This window comes from Topomyia yanbarensis, chromosome 1 (genome assembly GCF_030247195.1).
Source record: "Topomyia yanbarensis strain Yona2022 chromosome 1, ASM3024719v1, whole genome shotgun sequence".
Lineage (NCBI taxonomy): Eukaryota > Metazoa > Arthropoda > Insecta > Diptera > Culicidae > Topomyia > Topomyia yanbarensis.
In genome coordinates this window covers 148455709-148479905 of record NC_080670.1, presented here as the reverse complement: position 1 = coordinate 148479905, position 24197 = coordinate 148455709, and the positions used below count along the sequence as shown (strand labels likewise).

The 24197-nt window shown below is 37.7% G+C and overlaps 1 protein-coding gene across 1 annotated transcript in view; it reads left to right on the top strand.

Moving 5' to 3' along the window:
• Positions 1-12012, top strand: part of LOC131677022 (irregular chiasm C-roughest protein-like) — a 119867-nt gene extending 107855 nt beyond the window's left edge. Inside the window, exons 2-9 of the mRNA XM_058956528.1 lie at positions 6893-7476; positions 7539-7690; positions 7754-8131; positions 8192-8840; positions 8907-9043; positions 9105-9340; positions 9403-9644; positions 9710-12012. Coding sequence (XP_058812511.1) covers positions 7134-7476; positions 7539-7690; positions 7754-8131; positions 8192-8840; positions 8907-9043; positions 9105-9340; positions 9403-9644; positions 9710-10137 — 2565 coding nt within the window. The 5' untranslated portion in view covers positions 6893-7133 and the 3' untranslated portion in view covers positions 10138-12012. The remainder of the gene's footprint in view (positions 1-6892; positions 7477-7538; positions 7691-7753; positions 8132-8191; positions 8841-8906; positions 9044-9104; positions 9341-9402; positions 9645-9709) is intronic.
• Positions 12013-24197: the final 12185 nt, after the last annotated feature.

Genomic DNA, 24197 nt, shown 5'->3' with positions numbered 1-24197 from the left:
TGAAATTTAAGCGAATTGTATGTACATTGCTTTAGTCGAAAATTTGGTTGAAAATTATGTTAAAATCAATGCGCATATTTCTAACACCGAAATCTATGTGATTCTGTACCTCTATTCATGTGATATTACTTGTCAGAATCGAACTAACTCAAACGTGTCTATCTAATTAACGAACTGATTAAAAAAAACTACTGTTTTGATATTAAAACCATAATTTTTTTTGATATGCTAAAATTTAATGTAAGTTTCCTAAATTTTTGAAGGTTCTGAAACATGAGTAGTCTAATAGATGCCATTCCAGTCCACAAAGTAGAAGAATACAATATAAAATAGCTTTCAGACCATAGATAACTTTCTTTTATAACATTTCAATCAAGTCAAAGTGATCATTTTGTAATGTTCCGTCCGCCCGGGAGGTGGACCAGCAGAGGCAGGCACAGCTTCTGAGGTGAAAGCAGGATAGTGAACTACCGAAACACTGTTACTCGTCGAAGAACCGAGAAAAGGAATTCTTTCTTTACTAATTAAGAACACTTCAAATCATTTTGTAATCGCGTACTGCAAAGAGAGACTGACGTCTCGAATGCAGACGTTTTTATTTTGCTTTTTGCAAGGTGCGCTAAATTAGCGTAACCCTATTTAGGGTATAATTTAGCGTTGTACTAAAATTATACCCGTTATTTGGGTACATGGCACATTTAATGTGGAACATATGTTTAAAAACTCAACTTCGAAGAACTTTTCCAACATGAAACAGCACATCTTTTGATAATTTTAGTGATTAATTCTTCTAGAAGTATTCATGAAGCATTTTCTCTATAAAAAATAGTAAGAGTCTTGGTGTCCTCAGCAAAGTTGTCGATAATGTCATTTAAAACAACTGTAGTAAAAATATGAAGGTAACGTGCCTACAGCATATCGAACAATATTTAGAAAATTTTCTGAAAACCAGTTCACTTAAATATTACTTTTTATTGTAAGCCTTGGACAGAATGTGAATTTTATCGTTTATAAACAGCTAGGAAGATTTATCATATAGAGGAACATGGGGCGATTTGACCAGGTTTTCAGTTAAACCTACGCAAATCTCTAAAAACGATTTCAATCCTTCAAAAATTATTGAATCTTAATGTGTAGCAGTGTGGTGCGTATTCATGTTTTTTGCAGAATTTTTATAGGTTTATAAGTTATAAAAGTTTTTTCTGATATCAGGGGAGACTTGACCAAGAAAATTTAAAAAAATGAATGTTCACACTCATTCCGTTTCTGTCACACCAATTCATGACCCTTTCGAGGTCCACCATAGATGTTGTAACACGATACATTTTCAGATCATCCGCATACATGACTTTAGTCGACGACAATTCACTGCAGAGATCGTTCATGAAAAGCACACAAAGAACAGGCCCGAGATGACTTCCTTGAGGAACGCCCGATGTATTGTGGAATGGATCTAAGAGGGTAGCTCCAAGTCACAGGATAACTGCGATTTGAAGGGATTGTTGAAATCCAATTTGTCACCCGATCCGGAAGTCCATTGCGTCTTAGTTTTTCCCCAGCAAGTTGATGAGGAACGCGATCGAAATCTTTCGAAAAGTGTACATATACTGCATCGATCTGTTGCCGTTCATCAGATTAATAGCTATTGAGCGCTTTCTTACAACACCATGCTGGTTCGAACTGATGATGTGTTTTATCGCGGGATTTATAACATCTAATAACGTCCCAAGTAGCAATTTTTGTTGCGGCAACTACTTCACAACTAGTTGGCAACAAAAACCCAGACAATTTTTGTTGCAAATTAGTTATGAAGCGGGTTTCGGAATTAAAATTGTCGCTAAGATTTTAAGGAGGTAATTTGAAATTGAAATTCATCTATAATTTGTGATATGTACGTTTATATTAATTTGGGCTACGCCACTGATAAGCAATTTAAATTAAAAAACACCTACTACGCGTAAAATAGACGCAGGTGACAGACAAGCCTTAAAAATAGTAAAATATCATCGTTATTGGCTACAAGCCATTCCTATAAATGTCACCTTCAAAAATCGTATGAATCCTACTACATTTGAATATCATCAGTATTATATTGATGTCAATAAACCAGAGCTATGACTTTATTGCAAATACAGGTATACCTCGATTTAACATACATTTTCCGATTCAATCATATACGTTAAATCGAATTTTATGAAAAATCGAAACACAAAAGAAATATTTGTTTTCGAATAGAATTATTTTTTTATTCATCACACGAAATATTTACGAGGATATTACTGATTGTATCCACCTAACAGTGATATAGAAACCGCATATTCATAATAATACTAGTAATTCCAACAATTCTTACTCGGCCTTCGCTACGGATTTCCGGTGCTAAAATTCCTTCTTTCGTAACTATGGATTTCTGATGCTCAGTTCACGCTGCGCATCTATGGCAATCAGATTGTCATGTGTCAGAACTGGAAACAAACTGCAGACTATGGAAATCTCTGCTTGGAAGCCATTAACCAAAGAACATCAACCACTACCAAAACAAACACTCGAACGTGAAAAAACTAGTTCCAAAAATCTTGCAATAAACTTTGAAACTTCGAAGTATATGAATTGTATGATTAACGAAAACATGGTTTTATGCTGAGTTCAAGATTTTTACTAAGGCGGTCATTACGTATTGATTAAAAAACTAGAAGAAGAATAATAGGTATAAACATAATTTCGAAACTGAATTTTATCCTAATAGCCATTTAGAGGTAAGCGGATTATTGCATTTTCTTGTGCAGATTATGACTGCCAGTTAATACTTAATTTTTAAAGTCAATTTTTGCTACAAATGGCAGAAAGTTGCATTGAAAGTCATTTACAGGTCAAAATATATATATTGCCATTGTTTCATCAATTTCTCCAATGCCTCTTATCGATGAATCGGAATCGCACATTGATTCGTATCCCATGTGGTTAAAGCGTTCATCAAGCATCAGATAACCAAGCGCAATGATACTAGCCGCGGGAAATGCGGCACAGCAAAGTCATGATTGAACCAATTCAAGTGTCGTTTCAATATTTCGATTCAAGTTTCAATTTATTTTTAACAAAAATGATTATATGTTTTAGACTACATGTGTACAAAGTTCGGAAAGAACCGCACCATGTATCTGTTTACGCATAGTAGCCTCGATGTTAACAAGTTCGCACTGAGCATGTGAATACCGTAAATCTATTAAAATATTTGAGACATAAGAAACTTCGCGCTTAGTGTACTAAATCCGCCATAAACACATCACGGAATACAGACATTTTTCTGGTCTAAACAATGACCAAATGTCGGATGCCCTACTGTATCATTTCCCCTTAACCAAGGCACTCTTCATCCTCAAACAACGTCATGCATTTATGAAGATCAGATTACCACTTGTTAATTCTGCCAAGTTTTGCACTTCTACATTGTGCAGTGCTAAGAGAAGCGTCACACAATATCTTTTATTTCTAGATTTTGAATTTCTTACCAACTGCTGTTAAAATTGAAATACGAATGTTTTTAATGATACGATGCTTAATATTTTCATGGCTAGTATAAGTAACCTATTCTCAAGCAACCAATAAGACATAGCCTTATATCTGCTTTAGATCTGCATATGGAGCATTCTTTTAAAGTCTTAACCGCTTATTACTGATTTATTGCTGATATAATGCCAGAAAAGACGAAATATTGTACCGGTACAGTGCCGAGATTGACAGCTCGCTTTATGCATTACTAATGCTATTATATAGCACCAATGTAGAACTGTCAATTTAAAAAGCCCTGTTAACTGTTTTGTTACTGCTAATGCTATTCGAAATCTGCGATTAGCCGTCATTCCCTGCAACGCTAACCTTTTCCGTATGATGAACAAAACGGAGGAAATATAAAATTCTGTTTAGAGCCGTAATTGTAATTCTCGTCTAATAATATTTGATGAATTGTAAACCCAACGGAATTTGATTTTCGAATAAACACACACCATTGCATTGTGTTGGCTTTATCTTTGCTCTATAATAGCACTAAATGCATATGTAAAGCATTCATGCTTTAAAAATTCTTGAAACATGTACGCGTTATATACATTGGTGTTATTGGCTGAAAAAGTGGAATTTCGCACTTCTACATTTTTTCAGCATTTTCAATAAATTTCACAACAACATATTCGTCTGGTACGGAAGCGTTCAATACATCATTATATTCATTGTTTTCATACTAATTGTCGAATAGTACATAATATGGATTACAATTAGATTACAATATATGTACTTATTATATTCGTCGCAGTCATGGTATATCTATTAAATGCATTATATTCCGAACATTGTATTATATTCATTCCGTATTTCCATAAACGCATTAAATGAAATATACCCTTCATATTTATTGAACTAACTCTATAATATGTTTTATATTCGTTATATACAGGTCATTCCACGCGAAGTGATCAAAAAAAGATGCAAACTTGAAATCGACCTTCACGGATTTGAACCAAATTTGGAGGAATTGTTCATCTAGGGCCAATATACAAAAACTCAAATTTTTGTGTCAATTGAACCACCCATCGGGTCATGGGAGCACCCCCCGTTTTGACAAATTACCAAAACCCTTGATTTTCTCATATATCTCCGGTTCTATTGACTCTAGAATCAAACCGCAAGATGACTTTTGAAGAAAATTATTCAAGGAGTCTAGAAAAAATATTAATTTTTGGCGGCAGTGCTGCCAACTATGCGATTTTTTCAGTTAAATAGTTTGTCTTTCAATATGTATATATATATATATATATATATATATATATATATATATATATATATATATATATATATATATATATATATATATATATATATATATATATATATATATATATATATATATATATATATATATATATATATATATATATATATATATATATATATATATATATATATATATATATATATATATATATATATATATATATATATATATATATATATATATATATATACATATTAATTTTGAAAATTCTAATGCCATCGTGTTCCTCGGATATTTTTATATAAGAAACACTTATAATCTCAATATAATTTGAGCGCATCCTGAGATACACCGATTTGAAGGGAAAAACTCGCTATTTTTCTCATATTAAAATCCATTTTTATTGGTCAAAATTGAAAAAATCTTCAAACGGTCATGAAAATCGACCCGGATCTGCTAGAAGCAACCAAAAACGTAGTTTTTCATCATTTGTCGTCTACTTCACGAAAAGTCATGTTTGAACTCCTTGAATTTTCTTCAAAAACCATCTGGCGGTTAGATTCTAGAGTAAATTGAACAAGATATATGATCAAAAGAAAATCAAAGGTTTTGGCAATTTGTCAAAACGGGGGGGGGGTACCCCCATGACCCGAGGGGTGGTTCAATTGACACAAAAATTTGGGTCTTTATATATTAGCCCTAGATAAAAAATTCCTCCAAATTTGGGTCGAATCCGTGAAGATCGATTACACGTGCCTTGATCACTTCGCGTGGAATGACCCATGTATCAAAAAGTATATGTGTTGGGTTTAAATTTATTGGATGACTAAGTGATATTTAAAATTATTTGCTTAACTAGTGGGTTTTGTGGGTTGTGGGGTGGGTTGCGCTTTTTCGATAACTTCCAAAATTTACCAACCAAAATTCCGCAGTTGTCGTAACTAGCAGAAACTCTTTGATTATGCGAAACCCTTATTTTATTTTGTTTTATTCTAACTACATTGAATTAGCTCATTACTTACTTGATTACTTGACAGAGAAAGCTTCCAGAAATTTTAGATCCATGTTTGGCAAGGTTGTACAGAGACCGAGTTGAATGAGAATCACAATCAACAACGAATAAAATATTCCTTTTAAAGCTGACCAGCTATATACGTCAGTGCATCTCCAAACTATTCTCCCCTCTGCTCACTGTTAACACTGTTTATGGACGGACCCATCCGAGTGCCATCTCGAAGATCAGAGGCGAAAGCTGCTGGCCTTACTACTAATGGCAACTTGGGTCGACAGAGTAGGCATTTGTTCCTTTGAACATTTATCAGCCACCATCAACGTCGAAACATGCGCTGTGTGCGCGTGCCGGTGCTGATCCAGTAGCCTGCTATATGTAGGTATACACGGTACCGTCTCGCAGGAAGGTGCGGAATGGCACCGAGCCGGCAATAATTGGGCGTAATTGACTGTCTACTATAAAGTTATTCGACACTGGATATAAAGCAGGAAGGAAATAGCATTCGAATGTGCAATTGATTTGAGCTGGCTTTGGCGGAATCCTACTTGAATGCCGATTTTACGATGATGTCTTTCTTTCTAGTCTTGCTGCTCAGCGGCGGGCAGACATGAATGGAGGGGGTCTCTATGTGTGTGTATAACAGAGGAACCAGCATGTAAATTTCTCCGCCTGTTTTACGACTTTTCAATCGAATTTGAGGATTTTTATCGGCGTGTACTGGTTGGCAGAAGATTTGATTTTATATACTAACGAACATTGTTTGGCTTCTGCTGGGAGGTCCAGCAGATGTGCGCCTCCTGGGAGCAGCAACGCTTTATGGCGTTTCGTCTTCCCACATCTTCACTGATGAAGCAATCTTCGTTCCGAAGCCCATGTCGTTTGAAATTTGATTTACTGCTGGATCTCATAGTATTGTTTTTATGCTGCTCCACAAGTTGATCACCGACGTCGATGAGGATTATTGGTTGACTTTACTGACTTTGAACAATTTGTAAAACGTTCGATTGATTTTGATGTGGGCGCAAATAGTTCCATTAATCCGTTCAATATGTAAATAAATTGTTAAGCACACAGCACGATGGCTTAAAAATATTTTCCTTTTTCTTTTTCAGATCATACGAGGGTGCTCTGATAGCGTTTGCTCCTGCGGCGGATTCCGCAGCACCCCAATCCTGTTAATTTTGCAATGCTCTACAAACGGTAGCAGCTAAGCATGCAAATTGTTCGCAACAATCACACACAGTCAAGCACTCATATCTACTAACACTGCATCAGCTCGCAGCACGATAAAACACGGATCAAACCCCCTGCAAAGACACATCAAATCAACGAAACTTTTTTCTCTCACCTACAATGACGACACCAATGTACCTTCTTCTGCTGGCCGCGCTGATTTCGATCAGTAGTGGTGCGAAAGTAGTTCATACTGGCAGTCAACGGTTTGCCATGGAACCCCAGGATCAAACTGCGATCGTGGGTTCCAAAGTGACTCTGCCCTGTCGAGTCGAGTCCAAGGTCGGTCAGTTACAATGGACTAAGGATGATTTCGGCCTTGGCTGGCATCGTAACCTAAGTGGCTTCGAACGCTATTCAATGGTCGGCAGCGATGAAGAAGGCGACTACTCGCTGGAGATCTATCCGGTGATGCTAGATGATGAAGCACGGTACCAGTGTCAAGTTAGCCCCGGTAAAGATGGTAAGTGATTCCGCGACTTTCACTCCTGCGAGCAGTTGAAATTAATTGTACTTCTTTATCAGGAACCCCCGGAATTCGATCGCGTTTTGCGACGGTAACGGTTCTTGTTCCACCCGAACCACCAAAGATCATTCAGGGGGATTTCCTAGTAACAACCGAAGATCGCGAGATCGAACTTGAGTGCGTTTCGGTTGGGGGAAAACCTGCCGCTGAGGTAAGTTGTTTAATAATAGCTGGGGCCTTGGCACATACTAATCATCACTTTCAACAAACATAGATCACCTGGATCGACGGTCTTGGGAACGTTATGACCAAAGGCATCGAATATGTAAAGGAACCTTTGACCGACACTGGCCGCTATACTGCCAAGTCGATCCTTAAACTGACACCAAAAAAGGAACACCACAACACCTCCTTCACATGTCAAGCGCAGAATACAGCTGATCGTACGTATCGATCGGTTAAGTTGAAGTTGGAAGTGAAATATGCCCCGAAGGTTAGTGTTTCCGTCATTGGAGGAGCTCTTTCTGGCGGTAGAATACCCGAGGGAGCTGAGGTCCGACTCTCTTGCCATGCGGATGCTAATCCAAATGACGTCAGCTATAAGTGGTACATCGGTGACGAGTTGGTCGTTGGCGATTATACTACGGAAATGGTGAGTTACATAGTTGCGCAAAATAATTTAACCTTTCTAACACTGCATCCATTTGTTTAGATCATCCACAATGTCTCGAAAAAATTTCACGATGCTGTCGTCAAGTGCGAAGTGCATAATGCGGTTGGCAAAAGCGAAGAAAGTGAAATTCTGGATATAAGCTACGGGCCTACTTTCCGATCGCGACCAAAATCAGTAGAGGCTGACTTGGAACGACCGGTCACAATGGCGTGCGATGTCGATGGTAACCCTACACCGGAAATCATCTGGATTCATGAGGAATCGAACAGAGTGGTGTCAACATCCGCCAACATCACAGTCATCGCCTCAAGAGAAACGGCCGGAAGCTACTACTGCAAAGCCAGCGTAATGGGATTCCAGGAAATAGAAGCTATGTCTTCACTTTACCTCAAGGGGCCCCCTCAGATCCGATCGCAGCGGCAACAGTACGGGGCAGTAAATGACAATTCTCAAATTCAATGCGAAGCTATATCGGTCCCTAAAGCGAAACAAATCATCTGGACCTACAACGGCCTAGAGATCAACAACGAAAACGACTATACAATCCTCGAGAACCATCAACCGGAAGGCGTCAGATCGACCCTGATCATCAACAATAGCCAGAAGCAACACTTTGGCGTTTATAACTGTACCGTGATAAATGAATACGGAATGGACTCGATCGAGATTGAATTTAAGGTCTCCAAAGGTAAGTTCGATGTTTGAACGCATTTCCCGTTGCCCTGAACTTGACAATCATCTTTATATTCTACAGATACAATATTGCTACCGGTAATTATTTTTGGCTCGATAGGAGGATTCGTTTTGGTGATCATTATGATCATTATTGCGATGTGCTTCTGCGTGCGGAAATCCAAGAAGAAACTTCCTCCTGCTGATGTTATACCAGAGGTGCGAAGGTTACTTTCCATGTAATCATTGACGAAAACTAATTGATTTTTTCTTCCAACAGCAACATTACATCACTGAGAAAGCTTGCAAAGAAAGCGATCGTTCGTCGAATGTAAGTGATCTAAAAATTGATCGCGATCATGAATACTCAGAGACGTGCTCCGGAACCGACAGTATTGCAACTCGTTTGGCAATGAACATCCTGGGCTCGTCGAGTGGAAGCAACAATAGTGGCAATGGAAACACAGGTGGAGGAGTTCCGCTGGCTGGCCCAGTACGCATTCCAAGTGACTATAGGTAGGATTTTCCTTCATATCATTTTGTACAGCAATTAATGATTTTTTATGTTAATTTTGTAGATACTCGGGAGATTTCACCGATGGTCTCGGTACACTGCAGGCAAAAATAGGACAAAGCAATGGCGGTTATGTCCCCTACGTGGACTATGCACATGACTACAACATGCCGCTACACGTTAACACCAATGGTCAATTGCCAAACGGAAATCTAAGTTTGACGCGGAATCGAGCAGAGCTCCGGCAAGACAATGGACTTCCCAACATCGGAGGTGGAATGGGAATGCTGTCAAACAGCCTCATGAGTATGTTTGTTTATACGAGTTTCTTTTTCCCGACAATAATTTCATAAATTTCTTCACTGTTTCAGACACTTCTCTGATGACCGCTCCAAGCATAGACCCGCGTTACAGCGCCACATACGGCAACCCGTATCTGCGTAGCAGTACTGCTCAGTTGCCTCCACTTCCACCGCCAAGCACGGCGAATCCGGCGGTTACACCAGCTCCGCCACCCTACAGCTTAGGTCGTAACCAGAACTCACTACTCTCAATGGGTGTGAATCTGGGAGTTGGTAACGGACTTAACAGTGGCAGTATTGTTGGAATCACTTCCGGTCTGACGAGTCCCGAGTCTGTACGATCTTCGTCCGGTGCAAATACCAGCATGGACCAGACGTCCCAGCAAAGCCAACCAACGCCCACTCTACCGACTTCCGGGACGAGTCCTGGCCCTGGTCAGTTCATTCTTCCAGCGAACGGGGATCTACGGAAAGGTGCCCTGGCAACACATGTCTAGCGTAAGCGTTCTCGTATCCCTTTGTTATCCACTGCCTGTTCGGCTTAGGTGTATGTGAGCAGCGTCTATCCATAGTCCTAAAAGTGGCAGCTTTCTTTCTTTGTTCAGGTAGATACACTCAACTGATAATGTGTTAGCAATATTTATTTATCTTTGTCGTTTGCTTTGTTATGTACTTACACAGCGTATATCAGCTAGAGATGTTGAATTTCTATCAAAGTTATACTCCAACTTAGGTTCGTTAGAAATAACAAACACTAGACTCATAAAAAACCTCAACTGCAATAAAACCAATATCAGTTGTGTGTGTGCCAGATTCTGCGGCGAAAAACGAACTTGCACCTGAATAATCAAGGATCTCCTCATATCGCAGCCTCACCCACCACCCACACGTGTGTGTTCAGTATAGCACATATCTATCCCCCGCCTTGCCATATACTCCGCTGTCGCCATTCTGTCATCTTTCCCTCCTCCCACGTCAACAACAATCTTCTACATTGTGTATGAGAGACGAAAAATGCGTGGCCTTATTAGTCGAAACTAAAATGTAAAACCAAACGAACAACAAAACAGCAGTTGAAATTGGATAGTTTTTTTTCCTTTAAACTTGTTCTTAGCGGAATCTATTATAATCGAAAATTCCAAATTTTATCGTAGCTTAACAAAAATTCGGCTTGAGCTTTAAAACTTTTTAGCAGAGAGGAACAGACAAAAATGTATATCGCTGTGTAACATGGATATCTAAAAAATCTGTAATACCTTTAAAACACAACTACGGCTGAGATTTAAGCATAGCACAGAAACTTATAAGCGCGTGTGTTTTGACTTTGTTGACGATAGTACCGTTATTTTAACGAAAAAAAATGTAAAAGAAGACAAAAGTTGCATTTGTGGTTCAAGCTTTTAAAAGTTTTGCTGAAACGAAAAAAAAAAAGATTTAGCGAAGATAAAAGAGAACCTTAGGCGAAAGAAGTTTTCTCTATTAGACATACTCAGACAGAGCGAACGCTGAGGCAAGATGTAGAAACGAGATTTCATATACGTATTAAGTTTTTGCCAATACCCTCCCACTACACAATAGATAGAAAAACCTTTTTAACGAAATAGCTCTCTTTCTATTAGAGACGACAACGCAGAAGAAGCAGATTAGGGGGTAAAACAAAACGACAAAACAAACACACACTGCTGTTAGGAAAGCTCGTTTCCCTTAATAGAACAGAGCATCGCTCAGGTACAATGCAATCGCTGGCATCGGTGTTTTCCCCCCGCCGACACTGGGAAATGGAAGCTGGCAGTCATTGCATTACTTGTGAAGCAGAAAATCGTGAAATTCAAGCTAGCATTACAAAGATGATCGAGCATTAGATGGTACGTACTCCTGTTTGCGAGTGTGTGTAATATACCAAATTATTTTTATTATCCCTAAGTTTTAGCAAACAAGCGGTGGGAAAATTTTAAGAGATAGTAAGATGTAAGAGATAAAAGCAAAGATCCCCCTTGACTGATAAGTAGTTATTCTTTGCAGGTATATATTCTATACATAGCTAGTGGTTTAAGTACTTAGTTAAAATATTATACAGTTTTCGCTGCTGACACAAAGCATCGTTGTGGGAATCTTAAGGAATTGTAAATAGCGAAATTTTAACTGAAGCAAATCGCAGGAGAACGAAATGCATATATTACTTCTAGTGATACTTTTAGATAGTGCAAGTAAACGAATCTTTGTAAAAACGAAAAGATATTTCATTAGACTTGTAAACCCTGTCAATTGTATATAAAAAACAGAAATCTCTCTATAGGCCATAAGGATTTGAAGTCAATTGATTCTCATATAGATAATATAAAAATAAAACGCTGATTTTGACGAAAATTAAATTGCGCGCATTTTTGATATTTTTATTATAGAGAACATCATTTAATCTAAAATCACGTCACAACAATGAAAGTTCGGTAAGTAATTCAATTTCATTTGTGTGTAGGTAGATGTTTACCACTAATGCATGATATCGTACATCGTCGAGCTTCGAACATCGAATTTAGTTTGACTTTTTGGAAGTCGCGCAGTGTACTAAGTGAGAATCCGGTTAGAGCTTCATAACGTGGTCGCCTGGCTAATAATGATTGTTACTCCCTAAATATTCATTTTTCTTTGAGTAAAGGAAAACGTTATACATGACCTGTGTTGAGCTATACTGAACTGAGCGGCACCAATTTTTGCTAAGATTTTTTGTTTTGGTCGTTTATGTCAAAATGGCGCTTGCTCCATTTTACCTTGTCACAGGTCACATAATTATTTTCAATTTAATCACGATCAATCAGGCGCATCTGTTGTGATACTTCAACATGCTCTTGTTCCCAACGTAAAGCGGAGGGCAAAATAAATTGCAATGAGATGGCAAGATGATTGGTCTGTATTGAATAGAGGGACCGTGCTATCATGTAATTTGCCTTCATACTTCTAGCGTTTTTACTTGAGTGAGAACTCATATAGACGTAATCGATATCGCTGCAGATTCACAACCCACAACGCTTCAATTTTTTCGTGGGTTAAATATATTATAATCGATTATAATTATAATTTCCCAATTCACAATTTCTCCAGTAAGGTAGAGTAAGCAGACCTTACTAAGCCCGGTTGCGTTGCGTTGCATCGAGATGATAATTTTGGCAGATCGTACGCTGTTTTCAGCCGAGGTTTAGAATAAAACAACTCAACATAGACTTTCATTGCGGCCTAAATCGCAGATGTAAAAAAACTGAGTTTTCGCTATTACGCTATTATGCGACTAAAATATTAAAAGATGGTGATAGTGAGACGAAATCGAAAATCCGTACCTAGGGCTGGTAGAACTTAGGCAGTTAACATCAGCGACATGGATGCAAGCTACTATCATTGCTCAGAGCCACTTCTGTATTAAATGCCACTTCTGTAAGCGCGCGGCTCATATGAAATGTTTCGGCTGGGTTCGTTCCAACTTGGATTTTGTTAATGGACAAACAAACTTGCTATGGTTTTGCGACGACTGTATCATCACGGTGAATAAGTCGAAAGCGCAAGATGCGTCTGCCGCTGTAGTCTAGAACTTCGGATTGCTTCAATAAATGCTTCAAGGACGTACAAGACCAGCTTCGTACTACCAATTCTGTAGTCAAAGCTATTTCAGATAAGTTGCTCTCGAGCCAATCGCCGGTTCCAAGATCACTTTATCCGAATATAAAGCGCCCTCCCACACCAAGGATTTGCCGGAAAGAAGACCCACGCTCATCCTTACTAGTGGAACTCGATTGATTGAAAATCTAGCGAAAGTCATCGAAACAGTACCAAAACCAGCGGACAAGTATTGGGTGTACCTATCCCGTATTGCACCGACGGTTTCAGAGAATGATATTGCTGCCTTGGTTCGCGAGTGTTTACCTGTTTACACTAGCATTTGTGTCTTTCAAAGTCGGCGTTGATATGAAATATAGCTTTACTGTACTTTCGTTCATTTCACGATGGACAGCGTTCTCAGATTTTTTGTGGATCGAGTGCAACGAAGGTACCCTGAATAGAGATACCGTCATCGTCCCAAACGACAGAAACATCAGCACTGCTTGTGACGGACTCGCAAGAAGATTAAAAACTCAACCACCGGTGGAGTGCCAGTTAAATTACTTTGTTTTAATAAATTTCAAAAAAATAATGAAATGCACTTCCCCCATAGCGATTTATTTGACTGCAGCTTGAGGTCGACTGACCCAACACGTTCAGTATGTAACCCGGAATCTGCAATATCAACTAGCACGTCTCATTACAGTATATTCGGTTTCGACAGCGAGCTCTCTATGCTATGATGGCAGGACTCACCGCGCACTGGGACGCATCGCAGCGAATATTATGGAACCATTGAATCCCCCCGCCACAGTCGAGCCATTGCAGCCAGCGTTCACCAACTACCGGGGTATTACTACACTAAGCGCAGTTCCTAAGCTATTTGAAATGGTCGTGTTGGACGCCATCTTCAATCACTGTAAACACTACATCACCGAGACTCGCCATGAATTTATGCCGAAACGTTCAACATCTACAAATCTTCTGTCGTTCACGTCCTATGTGACAGATGCCATGTCTGATGGCCTTCAAACTGACGTAATCTATACGGACCATTCAGCTGCTTTCGACAAGATTAATCATGAAATTTCAGTGACAAAATTGGATAGGCTTTGATACCAATGTACTCCGTTAGATGCAATCGTATCTCAGAAATTGTCGTCTGGCTGTCAAGATAGGTGATTGTGTATCCGAAGAGTTCTTCGCTACATCTGGTATTCCGCAAGGCAGTCGTCTCGGTCCTTTGATTTTTCTCCTGTATTTCAACGACGTTAACTGCTTCTTAGAAGGGCCACGGTTGTCATTCGCTGATGACCTTAAGTTATACCACAAAATCCGGAATATTGACGACGCAGCTTTTCTTCAACGTCAATTGGTGTAATCAACCGAATGACGCTAAATCCTAAAAAATGCACGATCATTACGTTTTTGAGGAACAAAACGCCAATTCGATTCGAATACTGTCTAACAGAATCCACGATTGACAGCAAATTGTGTCAAAGATCTCGGAGTTTTTCTCGATAAACAATTGATATTTAAGCAGCATATCAGCTATATTGTCGCAAAAGCATCACGCTGTTTGGGGTTCATATGCAAATATCTAAGAAACTTTTCAGATATTTACTGCTTGAAGTCTCTTTATTGCTCACTCGTTCGATCAACAATGGAATATTGCTCTGTTGTGTGGAATTCTCAGTACCTCAACGGTGTCCACCAAATAGGGTTACCACCTCTGGAGAGGCTTTGACCCGGAGATTTTCACTAACCTGAAGGATAGTGGTTTATGAGTGGAACTAGACGGAAATTGGTATCAAAGTGATTGCTCGGCATTTTAGAGCACTTTCATCGCTTTCTATTCATACGTTACAGTAAAGCTGTAAATTTTTCACGTTTGAGAACAGTTTTGTCAGTTTAATATGGTGTAGTACTTCACTTCCCCGTCTAAGCGCAAAGAATACAAAAGCACCAGCTACTCTCACTGCGGAGGATAAGTCGAAGGAGCATTGCTCTCCTCCATAACTAACAGGAAAAGGAGAGCAAAGGAGACAGGGCTGCGGCGTCACATGGGAAGCACTATGTGGTGTCGGTTATTCATCACCAGAGGTCGCAACAAAGGGGCAAAACTCACCTCCCTAGCCAACAGTTAAGGGTCGCTGTGGGAGTAGCAACTACACGGGAAGAACTCGTTTGATGTTGACCTAGTCAGTTGGATTAGAACAAATCTGCCATACCTTGGTGCAGCTGGTGATAAACACCACTAACAGTGAAGTGATTTGGTAAAATTGCAGCAAAATATCTTTTTAACACCATTTTGAGTGACATAGTGGGATTCCTTAATTTGTAGTAAATTTGATTTGTTTTTCATTTTCATTACTTTGTGAAACAAATCAGCCATATTTGGTGAACTCATCTTCGCCAACCTTGAAACCAAGGGTTAGTCGGGCAAAATAAATCTGAACCAGAGTAATAGTTAACTTAGACTTCTTAAATATTTTGTAAAGAATAAATTAATTCCAAAAAAATGAAATTATGCTTCTTCCCACCAAACCCGGAGAAATTGAGGCAAAACCCGGAGGCCCGGAGATCCCTCCCGAAAACCGGAGTCTCCGGGTCAAACCCGGAGGGGTGGCAACCCTACCACCAAATTGAGTCAGTACAGCGCAGATTTGTTCGGTTTGATCTCCGCCGGTTGCTTGTGCCCACACAAGCTGCCAAGATACGAAAGTCGCGGACAGCTTATCGGACTCGATACATTGCATAAATATGAACGCTCGCCCTCGTGTTCTCCGCAATAATTAACTCTTCGCCGGAGTAACTAGAGCACTACGGTGCTGTCATTTGTGCAGCTGACATACAACAGAGTTTCATCCGGATTTGACTCCCACATCCCGCGTAATAGAATACAAACAATTTTTTTAACTATTTTAAGAAACTATCATTAGGACCATACTGTGTGTGTTGATATAAACTGTAAATAAATTAAATAATAAATAAATAGAATAATTAAATAATGAAAATTGATTAAAATTTGTTTTAATTCGATTAAAAATTAAAAATTAAGAGAACAAAAAGGCGAACATGCATTTTGCATTCGAGAATTCGACTAAGGCTCTTCTTTTCAAATAAAGGTGAAAATTTTCGACAGAACCAGGTCGAATGGTCATTATTCTCAAAATTTTCCGGTAAATATCTACTTTCATCCTGTCTACTCGATGGTTGTTGCACACAAACATTCGATTATTTCGATATTTTTATGAAATTTGAAGAAGAGATACACGTGCCCTTTCATTTGCAATGAGTCCATTTGTTGAACCCTATTAGAAATATCATGTCAAGTTCGCTCATTTACCCAGCCCTACCTAGCAAGACAGAGTCAGTTTAGCCCATTTATCGCACACTTCTGAAAATCATGTTCACGGTTTAGCCTTTCGAATTCTAAAGGGCGAAATCACGACTGGAAAGCAAATTGGGCGTATGCATTATTTTAGTTTCTGCCAACTAAAAACATATAGGAATAAAATTGTTTGAAGGTTTAACCATAAATACTTTAGCCAAAAATCTCATAAAATAATTTATATCTACAAAAACCGATTTAATCCACCTAGCAGTGAGATGAGACATTTCTTACACATTTCACTATTGGATTACTTTGCAGAACTCACGAGAAATAGGGACCCAACTAGAGGTGGGATGAAAACAGTTTCTAGTCTTACACGAATAAAATCTCTAATAAACTGAATAAATTGTAGAAATCAACAAAACGACCGAAATAAAAAAGTAAAGCAAAAAATAAAACAATAGGTTTTTAAATTCATAAAATGAGTAGAAAAATTAATGGAAATCAAAATTATAATATACACGAGTCAAATTAGATTAGGTTATTGCATAAAAATTAAGATTATATTTAGAAATGGTTATAAGATTAATAGAATAAATTGATTCTTACTAACAAATTGAATGAAATAAAACGAATGACTGAACAAGAAATGCATAAAATTAAAGATATGAATAAAATGAATCAAATGAATCACACGAATCAAATGAATCAAATGAATCGAATGAATCAAATAAATCAAATGAATCAAATAAATCAAATGAATCGAATGAATCAAATGAAGCAAATGAATCAAATGAATCAAATGAATCAAATGAATCAAATGAATCAAATGAATCGAATGAATCAAATGAATCAAATGAATCAAATGAATCAAATGAATCGAATGAATCAAATGAATCAAATGAATCAAATGAATCAAATAAATCAAATGAATCAAATGAATCAAATGAATCAAATGAATCAAATGAATCAAATGAATCAAATGAATCAAATGAATCAAATGAATCAAATGAATCAAATGAATCAAATGAATCAAATGAATCAAATGAATCAAATGAATCAAATGAATCAAATGAATCAAATGAATCAAATGAATCAAATGAATCAAATGAAGCAAATGAATCAAATGAATCAAATGAATCAAATGAATCAAATGAATCGAATGAATCAAATGAATCAAATGAATCAAATGAATCAAATGAATCGAATGAATCAAATGAATCAAATGAATCAAATGAATCAAATAAATCAAATGAATCAAATGAATCAAATGAATCAAATGAATCAAATGAATCAAATGAATCAAATGAATCAAATGAATCAAATGAATCAAATGAATCAAATGAATCAAATGAATCAAATGAATCAAATGAATCAAATGAATCAAATGAATCAAATGAATCAAATGAATCAAATAAAGTGAATCCAAAGAATGAAACGAATAAAATAAGTAAAATGAACGCAGATGAACAAAACGATTAAAAAGATGCGGAATGAAATAATTAATTAAAATGAAATGGTCATATATTTGAAGCCAAAAACATTTTTGAATAAAAAAAATGATTAAACCGGATTATACGAATTTGAGAACCATTGCACCAGAAAGTTTTGAAATGTTTTTGAAAATCCCATCTTCTGAGAAAAGGCTAATAAATATGCAATTGACTTTCTTTTTTGGTTTTATTCTTTTTGTTTTCATGCTTCTTTACTTGACGAATTCGAAGTTTACTTTTTGGTCACATATTCCCGAAAAAAAGATTTATGTACAGAATAGAAATAACTGGTCCAGTATTTTAACGCGCAATTGAATATAGTAAAATGAGACAAGGTCACATGTGCTTTAAAGCCCCTTAAACAGAGAACGACAGGGAGAATGCGATTCGTGAATGAGACAGGTAGACATTTCAAAGTTTTTATTTACATTGAAGTAAATAGTGTGAAATGTCTAGGCTATTTCGATAGCATAAAAGCCGTGCATTCAGTTGATTGCAATACAGTCTCTTTCCATTCATCCTTATAGCTTTCATATTGTTTCGTTCGGAATTCTCGTGCAGGAAATATGGATAAATAAGTTCTACACAGACCAATACTGTGAAAAAGAAATGGTTCAAACTACTCAGTATATCCAAATATGGACGACGATAAGTTAGAAGACACCTTGTAGTTGAATCCCCCATCGAGAGTGGGTACTTTGGGAGACTTCTTTTCCTGGATCTAATTTGTGGATATTTTTGGTCTTTGATTAGTTATTTTTCATGAATGTTCGTACCAACACAACGAATGTGCAGCTGATACAACTCATGGTTCATTCACCTGCGCCACGTTCCGTCTTCCATCTGCACGCCACCATAGATGGTACGCAACATTTTTCGTTCGAAAACTCCAAGGGCGCGTTGGTCCTCCACGAGCATAGTCCAGGTCTCGTGACCGTAGAGGACCACCGATCTAATCAGCGTCTTGAAGATAATCAACTTCGTTCGGCGGCGAATTTTGTTCGACCGGAGCGTCCTCCGGAGTCCAAAGTAGGCACGATTTCCCGCTATGATCCGTCTCTGAATTTCTCTGCTGTTATCATTGTCGTCGGTTACCAGTGAGCCCAAATACATGAATTCGTCGTCCATCTCGATTACGTCACCGTCAATCCGAACTCGGGTGGGAGGTTCACATTGTCGTCTCTAGAACCTCTTCCTCTCATGTATTTTGTCTTCGAAACGTTGATGGCAATTCCAATCCTGCTGGCTTCAGCTTTCAGTCTTTGAGCATATATTTCATTCAAAATTCAATAGAGATATGAATAGTTTAAATATCGCACGTGGGGAATGTTTCTTTTGAAAATTTCCATCGTCAAACTTTCATATTACCCAGTTAAGCCAAATACTTTTCTGATATAGCCATGAATTTCCTTAATTATAGTTTAGATACAGGCTTTGAATACAATTGAATTAAAGTTCAGTAAATGTAGCAGCAGACAAAAAATAGTTTTGTTTTCTCAAACCTTCGCAATTACAATTAATAAATATTTCAGATTGGCAGAAGATCTTATCCCACAACTTAGCAATGGATACAGAAATAGCTAGATAGATGCGATAGAAGAGAGAGATAGATAGAGAGAGAGGGGGGCATGTGAGGAATGGCAAATGATGGTTAATGCAGTGACATTATTTTTATAGGTATATTATTATGATATATTGATTTCTTACATTCTTGTCATAAATAATGTAAGTAGTAATTTTTGCGCTACAACCAGTATAACCTAAATCTTGCAAAAGAGCTAAATTTTCGCTAGATTTTTGGGCTTCAAACATACAGTTGCTTTCGGTGACGCCACGAGTATAATTATATGAGAAATCTTTTATCTCACTACTAGGTGAATTACTTGTTGATCTGTGTATTGATATACCATCCAACATTTAACTCATGATTGAACGCAATGCCTAATCCAAGGAATAAATACTAGAACTCACTGTTTCTTTCTCAACACATTATTTTGTCTTTGAAGTGAACTTATATATTGATTTTTGAGAAATAGTTCATTTATTATAAAGGTAATTCACAAAATGTTCTCAACGCCGATTTCCTTGAATCACGTAGATGTGTTTTCATACCCCGATATTCAAAATCGGTTTAGTTTTGCCCTAAAACACCAGTAAAGCAATACTCTGTATGAAACAATCTCATTTTTAATTAGTGGAAATTGGTAAGCGAGGACTAAAAATACAAAATGTTTATTATCTCCGTCGCTCGTGCACGGATTTAGACAATCTATAGCTTATTAGAAAGGAATTTACAAGCTTTCTATTTATGTGCGTTTTGTGGGACAATATTGTAGTTTTTGAAAGTTATTTGCAAAAAACCTGCTGTGCTTTGACAAAATCGTTCATATCTCAGAAAGTAAACAACATATCGAAAATCAAATAATAGTGTCAAATGGCAACGTTAGGCCTTTCATTTGAAACTAGTTTCATAAAGATCGGTTCAGCCATTGCTCTGAGATAATTACATGACATTTTGTACATACATACATACACACACACATACAGACATTGTCTCAACTCGTCGAGCTGAGTCGATTGGTATATGAGACTCGGCCCTCCGGGCCTCGGAAAAAGTTTTCAAAGTTTGAGCGAATCCTATACATTTCTTTTGTAAGAAATGTAAAAAGCTACATTTATAAAAGCATCGTAGAATATTCAAACTGATTTTGAATACATTGCGACTTTGGCCTTAATGAAAGATCTGTGTCGAACTAAGGCTTGCTCAAATACATAAATCTTATTCAATGAAGCTTAAACGAAAAGCATAGCGAAACCCGAGGCTATTAAGACCGTGAAGGTAATTCAGACCCCCTCGAGTCTCATAAAATCGTAATACTTTCTGACTGTCATACAAATTCGTGGAAACGCTATTCTAAAACTTTGACAGATGAAACTCATTCTTCAGTTTTTTTAGAAAGGTACAAGGAGATACAACGAGTGTTATATTTTTTTGCCTTCCTCAAACCAAAAATCATTATAATGGCCAAACCGTGATTAAAGTAACAAATTAAAGTGAGAAAATAATAGGTAAGTGTTTTGGAAAGCTTGAGGCTCTTATTTTATGGAGCGATGTTTGTTTAGATGAGCGTACGGGGCTATTCGGACCCCCTGTTCCATTAACCACCGTCCAGCGGCTGCACACACGATTACACACGTTACAGCAAAGAAAATACATGATACGTCAATCGACAGATGTGATTATCCAGATTATTTTTTAACACAATTTATCTTTTTTGCTTCTAAAGGAGTTTCTCCAATAAAAGCTTCACATTCACATGTAGTTTTCCTTTTAGAGTTTTCAATGTGAGAATTCCTTTTCGCGAGGAATGGCTATCTAACTGAATGGAGCGACAACATGAAAAATACGTAGTTTGTTATACTGACGGTTCTTTGTTGGAGGGCCGAGCTGGTGCTAGCGTCTTTTGTCATGAAATGAAATTAAACCAATCTCATTCGCTTGGTAGATACTGTACCGTATTCCAATCGGAAAACTTTGCGATTCTGTGTGGTGTACAATCAGCACTGCAACAGAGAATTTGCGGTAAATGAATCTATTTTTGCTCTGACAGCCAGTCTACCCCGAAAGCACTTTGTTCAGCTGATTCGAGATCGAAATTAGTAATCGCATGTCGAACTCAAATCGAAGAACTTAGCATTTCAAATGCTATCTACCTTCTATAAGTATTCGCTGCGACTGACTTCGTTGGTCCAGAGCCAGTTCTACCACTGTCGATAAGTTGGATAAAGCACAAGATTCGCTCTTGGGCTGCATCCGAACATGCCAACCATTGGCGTAGCTTGCAAAATTGCGTTCAAACAAAGACTTTTCTGACGGACGTAAGTCCGAAAATGTCAAAGAATTTGTTGCATTTTTGCAAGCACAACTGCAGTATTCTACTCAGGGTACTACTGACTGGACATTGCAAATTCAATTATCACATGGCTACTATTCAGCGCGCTGAGTATTATTCATGTGATCTTTATGAATCTGCTTACGGAACGTCATATCATTTGATATGCAACTGCCCTGTAGTAATGCAATTACATATCCGGATTTTTGGTTCTCTATACTTAGATGAACCAACGTACAGAGAGCTGAAACTGAAGGATATGCTATTTTTCCTAACCTAGTATGGTAAAGAACTATAGTTTTAGCCGTTTTTGAATGCCATTATCTCTTTGGGGGTGTTGTCGTTCTGTTATCTCAATATCCCCTCGGGGGTGTTGGTATATTCGATTACTGCTTAAATACATTTTAAATCCCTCGGGGGGTTGGAAGTTTAATTTCTGCTATTATTGCACCTGCAGATCGTTCAGCATCCCTCCGGGGGTGCATAATGCTCTGTTTTAATTGTTCTGTGTTATTTTCCTTACCCCTATCCTTACCACTTCCCCAATCCTTCCCATCAGGAAATGGTGAAAAGACGATTCTTGGTAAGGCACAAATCTCCGATCAACATGGGGAACGTTTCATTTGAGCCAGACGCTCCTGATTCCTGATTGGGAAAGCTTGAGGCTCCTGTTTTATGATACGATGTTTGTTTGGATGAGCGTGCGGGGTTATTTGATCCCCCTATTCCATTAATCACCGTTCAGCAGCTGTGCACACGATTGCACACGTGACAGCAAAGAAAATACATGATGCGTCAATCAACAGATGTGACTACCCAGATTATGTTTTTTACTAAAATTTATCTTTTTTGTTTCTTAAGGAGTTTCTCCAATAAAAGTGTCATAGGTAAACATAATTCCACTGTAAAACAAGTAAAAAAACGATCAGATGATTAGATTAAAAGAAAAGACAAAAGCACGACAGTTAGTTGGACCGTTTTTTGCCATGCACCCTTGAGTCTGATTCCTAGTATTTACGCTAAGAGAACAGTCCCCTGATCAAATACAGAGTTTTGTACAATTTCAAAACTTGTCACCAATGCAGTGCACTGTACAGTGGAAGAAATCCAACCAAAAAGGCAATTAATTGGAAGCCGCTGAAAAAGTATCATAATATACACATCAATTTTTTAGGTAACAAAATGCAATCAAATTTGTTCACCGCACGCAACTGTGGCCGGAGATTTGCGGCTTTAAAGATCCGGAATATTACCGTTTTTTATAAAAATCTGAGGCCTAATTCGGAAGCCGCTGTAAAAGTACAAAAAATTATACCCTTAAAGTTGTGGAAAACTCCAGCGATTAAAATGCAATTAAATTTGTTCACCGCACGCTTTTGTGACCGGAGATATGGGGATTTGAAGATCCGGAACATTACCGGTATTCATCAAATCTGAGGCCTAATGCAGAAACCGCTAAAAAAAACTTTAAAGAATTATACCCTCAAAGTTGCGGAAAACTCTAGCGATCAAGATGCAATCAAATTTGTTCGGTTTTTAACAAATCAGAGGCCTAATCCAGAAGCCGCTGAAAAAGTACAAAAAGATATACCCTTAAAGTTGCGCAAAGCTCTAGCGATCAAGATGCAATCAAATTTGTTCAATTTGTAATTCTTTGATCTCTTCAGCGGCTTCTGAATTAGGCCTGAGATTTGATGAATACCGGTAATGTTCCGGATTTACAAAGCCCCATATCTCTGGTCACAAGTGCGTGCGGTAAACAAATTTGATTGCATTTTATTTCCTAAAAAAAATCCGCAACTTTTGGTGTATATATTGACATACTTTTTCAGCGGCTTCCAATTAATTGCCTTTTTTGTCGGATTTCTTCCACTGTGCACTGGTATAACAAACTTTATTCTGGTTAATATCTGGTATTATATAAGAGTTCTGATAAACGTGGCATACATTTGAGCTTGTGTTAAACGTGGCAATTACTAGCGATAAAGTGTTTAGGGGAGTCAGTGCTCTATCTTCTATACTATTTTTTCAACGTTGGTCTTTTTATATATTTAGATGATGAAGGGTGAACCCCATAGTGCATAAATAGGTTAGGCATACGGACGTTTAGCATACACAAGTTAGGCATAATGGACATTAGTCATGGAGACGTTAGGCATAATATACGTTAGGCATAATGGACGATTTGCATAATGAATGTTAGACATAAATTATCGTGTTGAAGGATCACTTCAAGGAACTTTGTT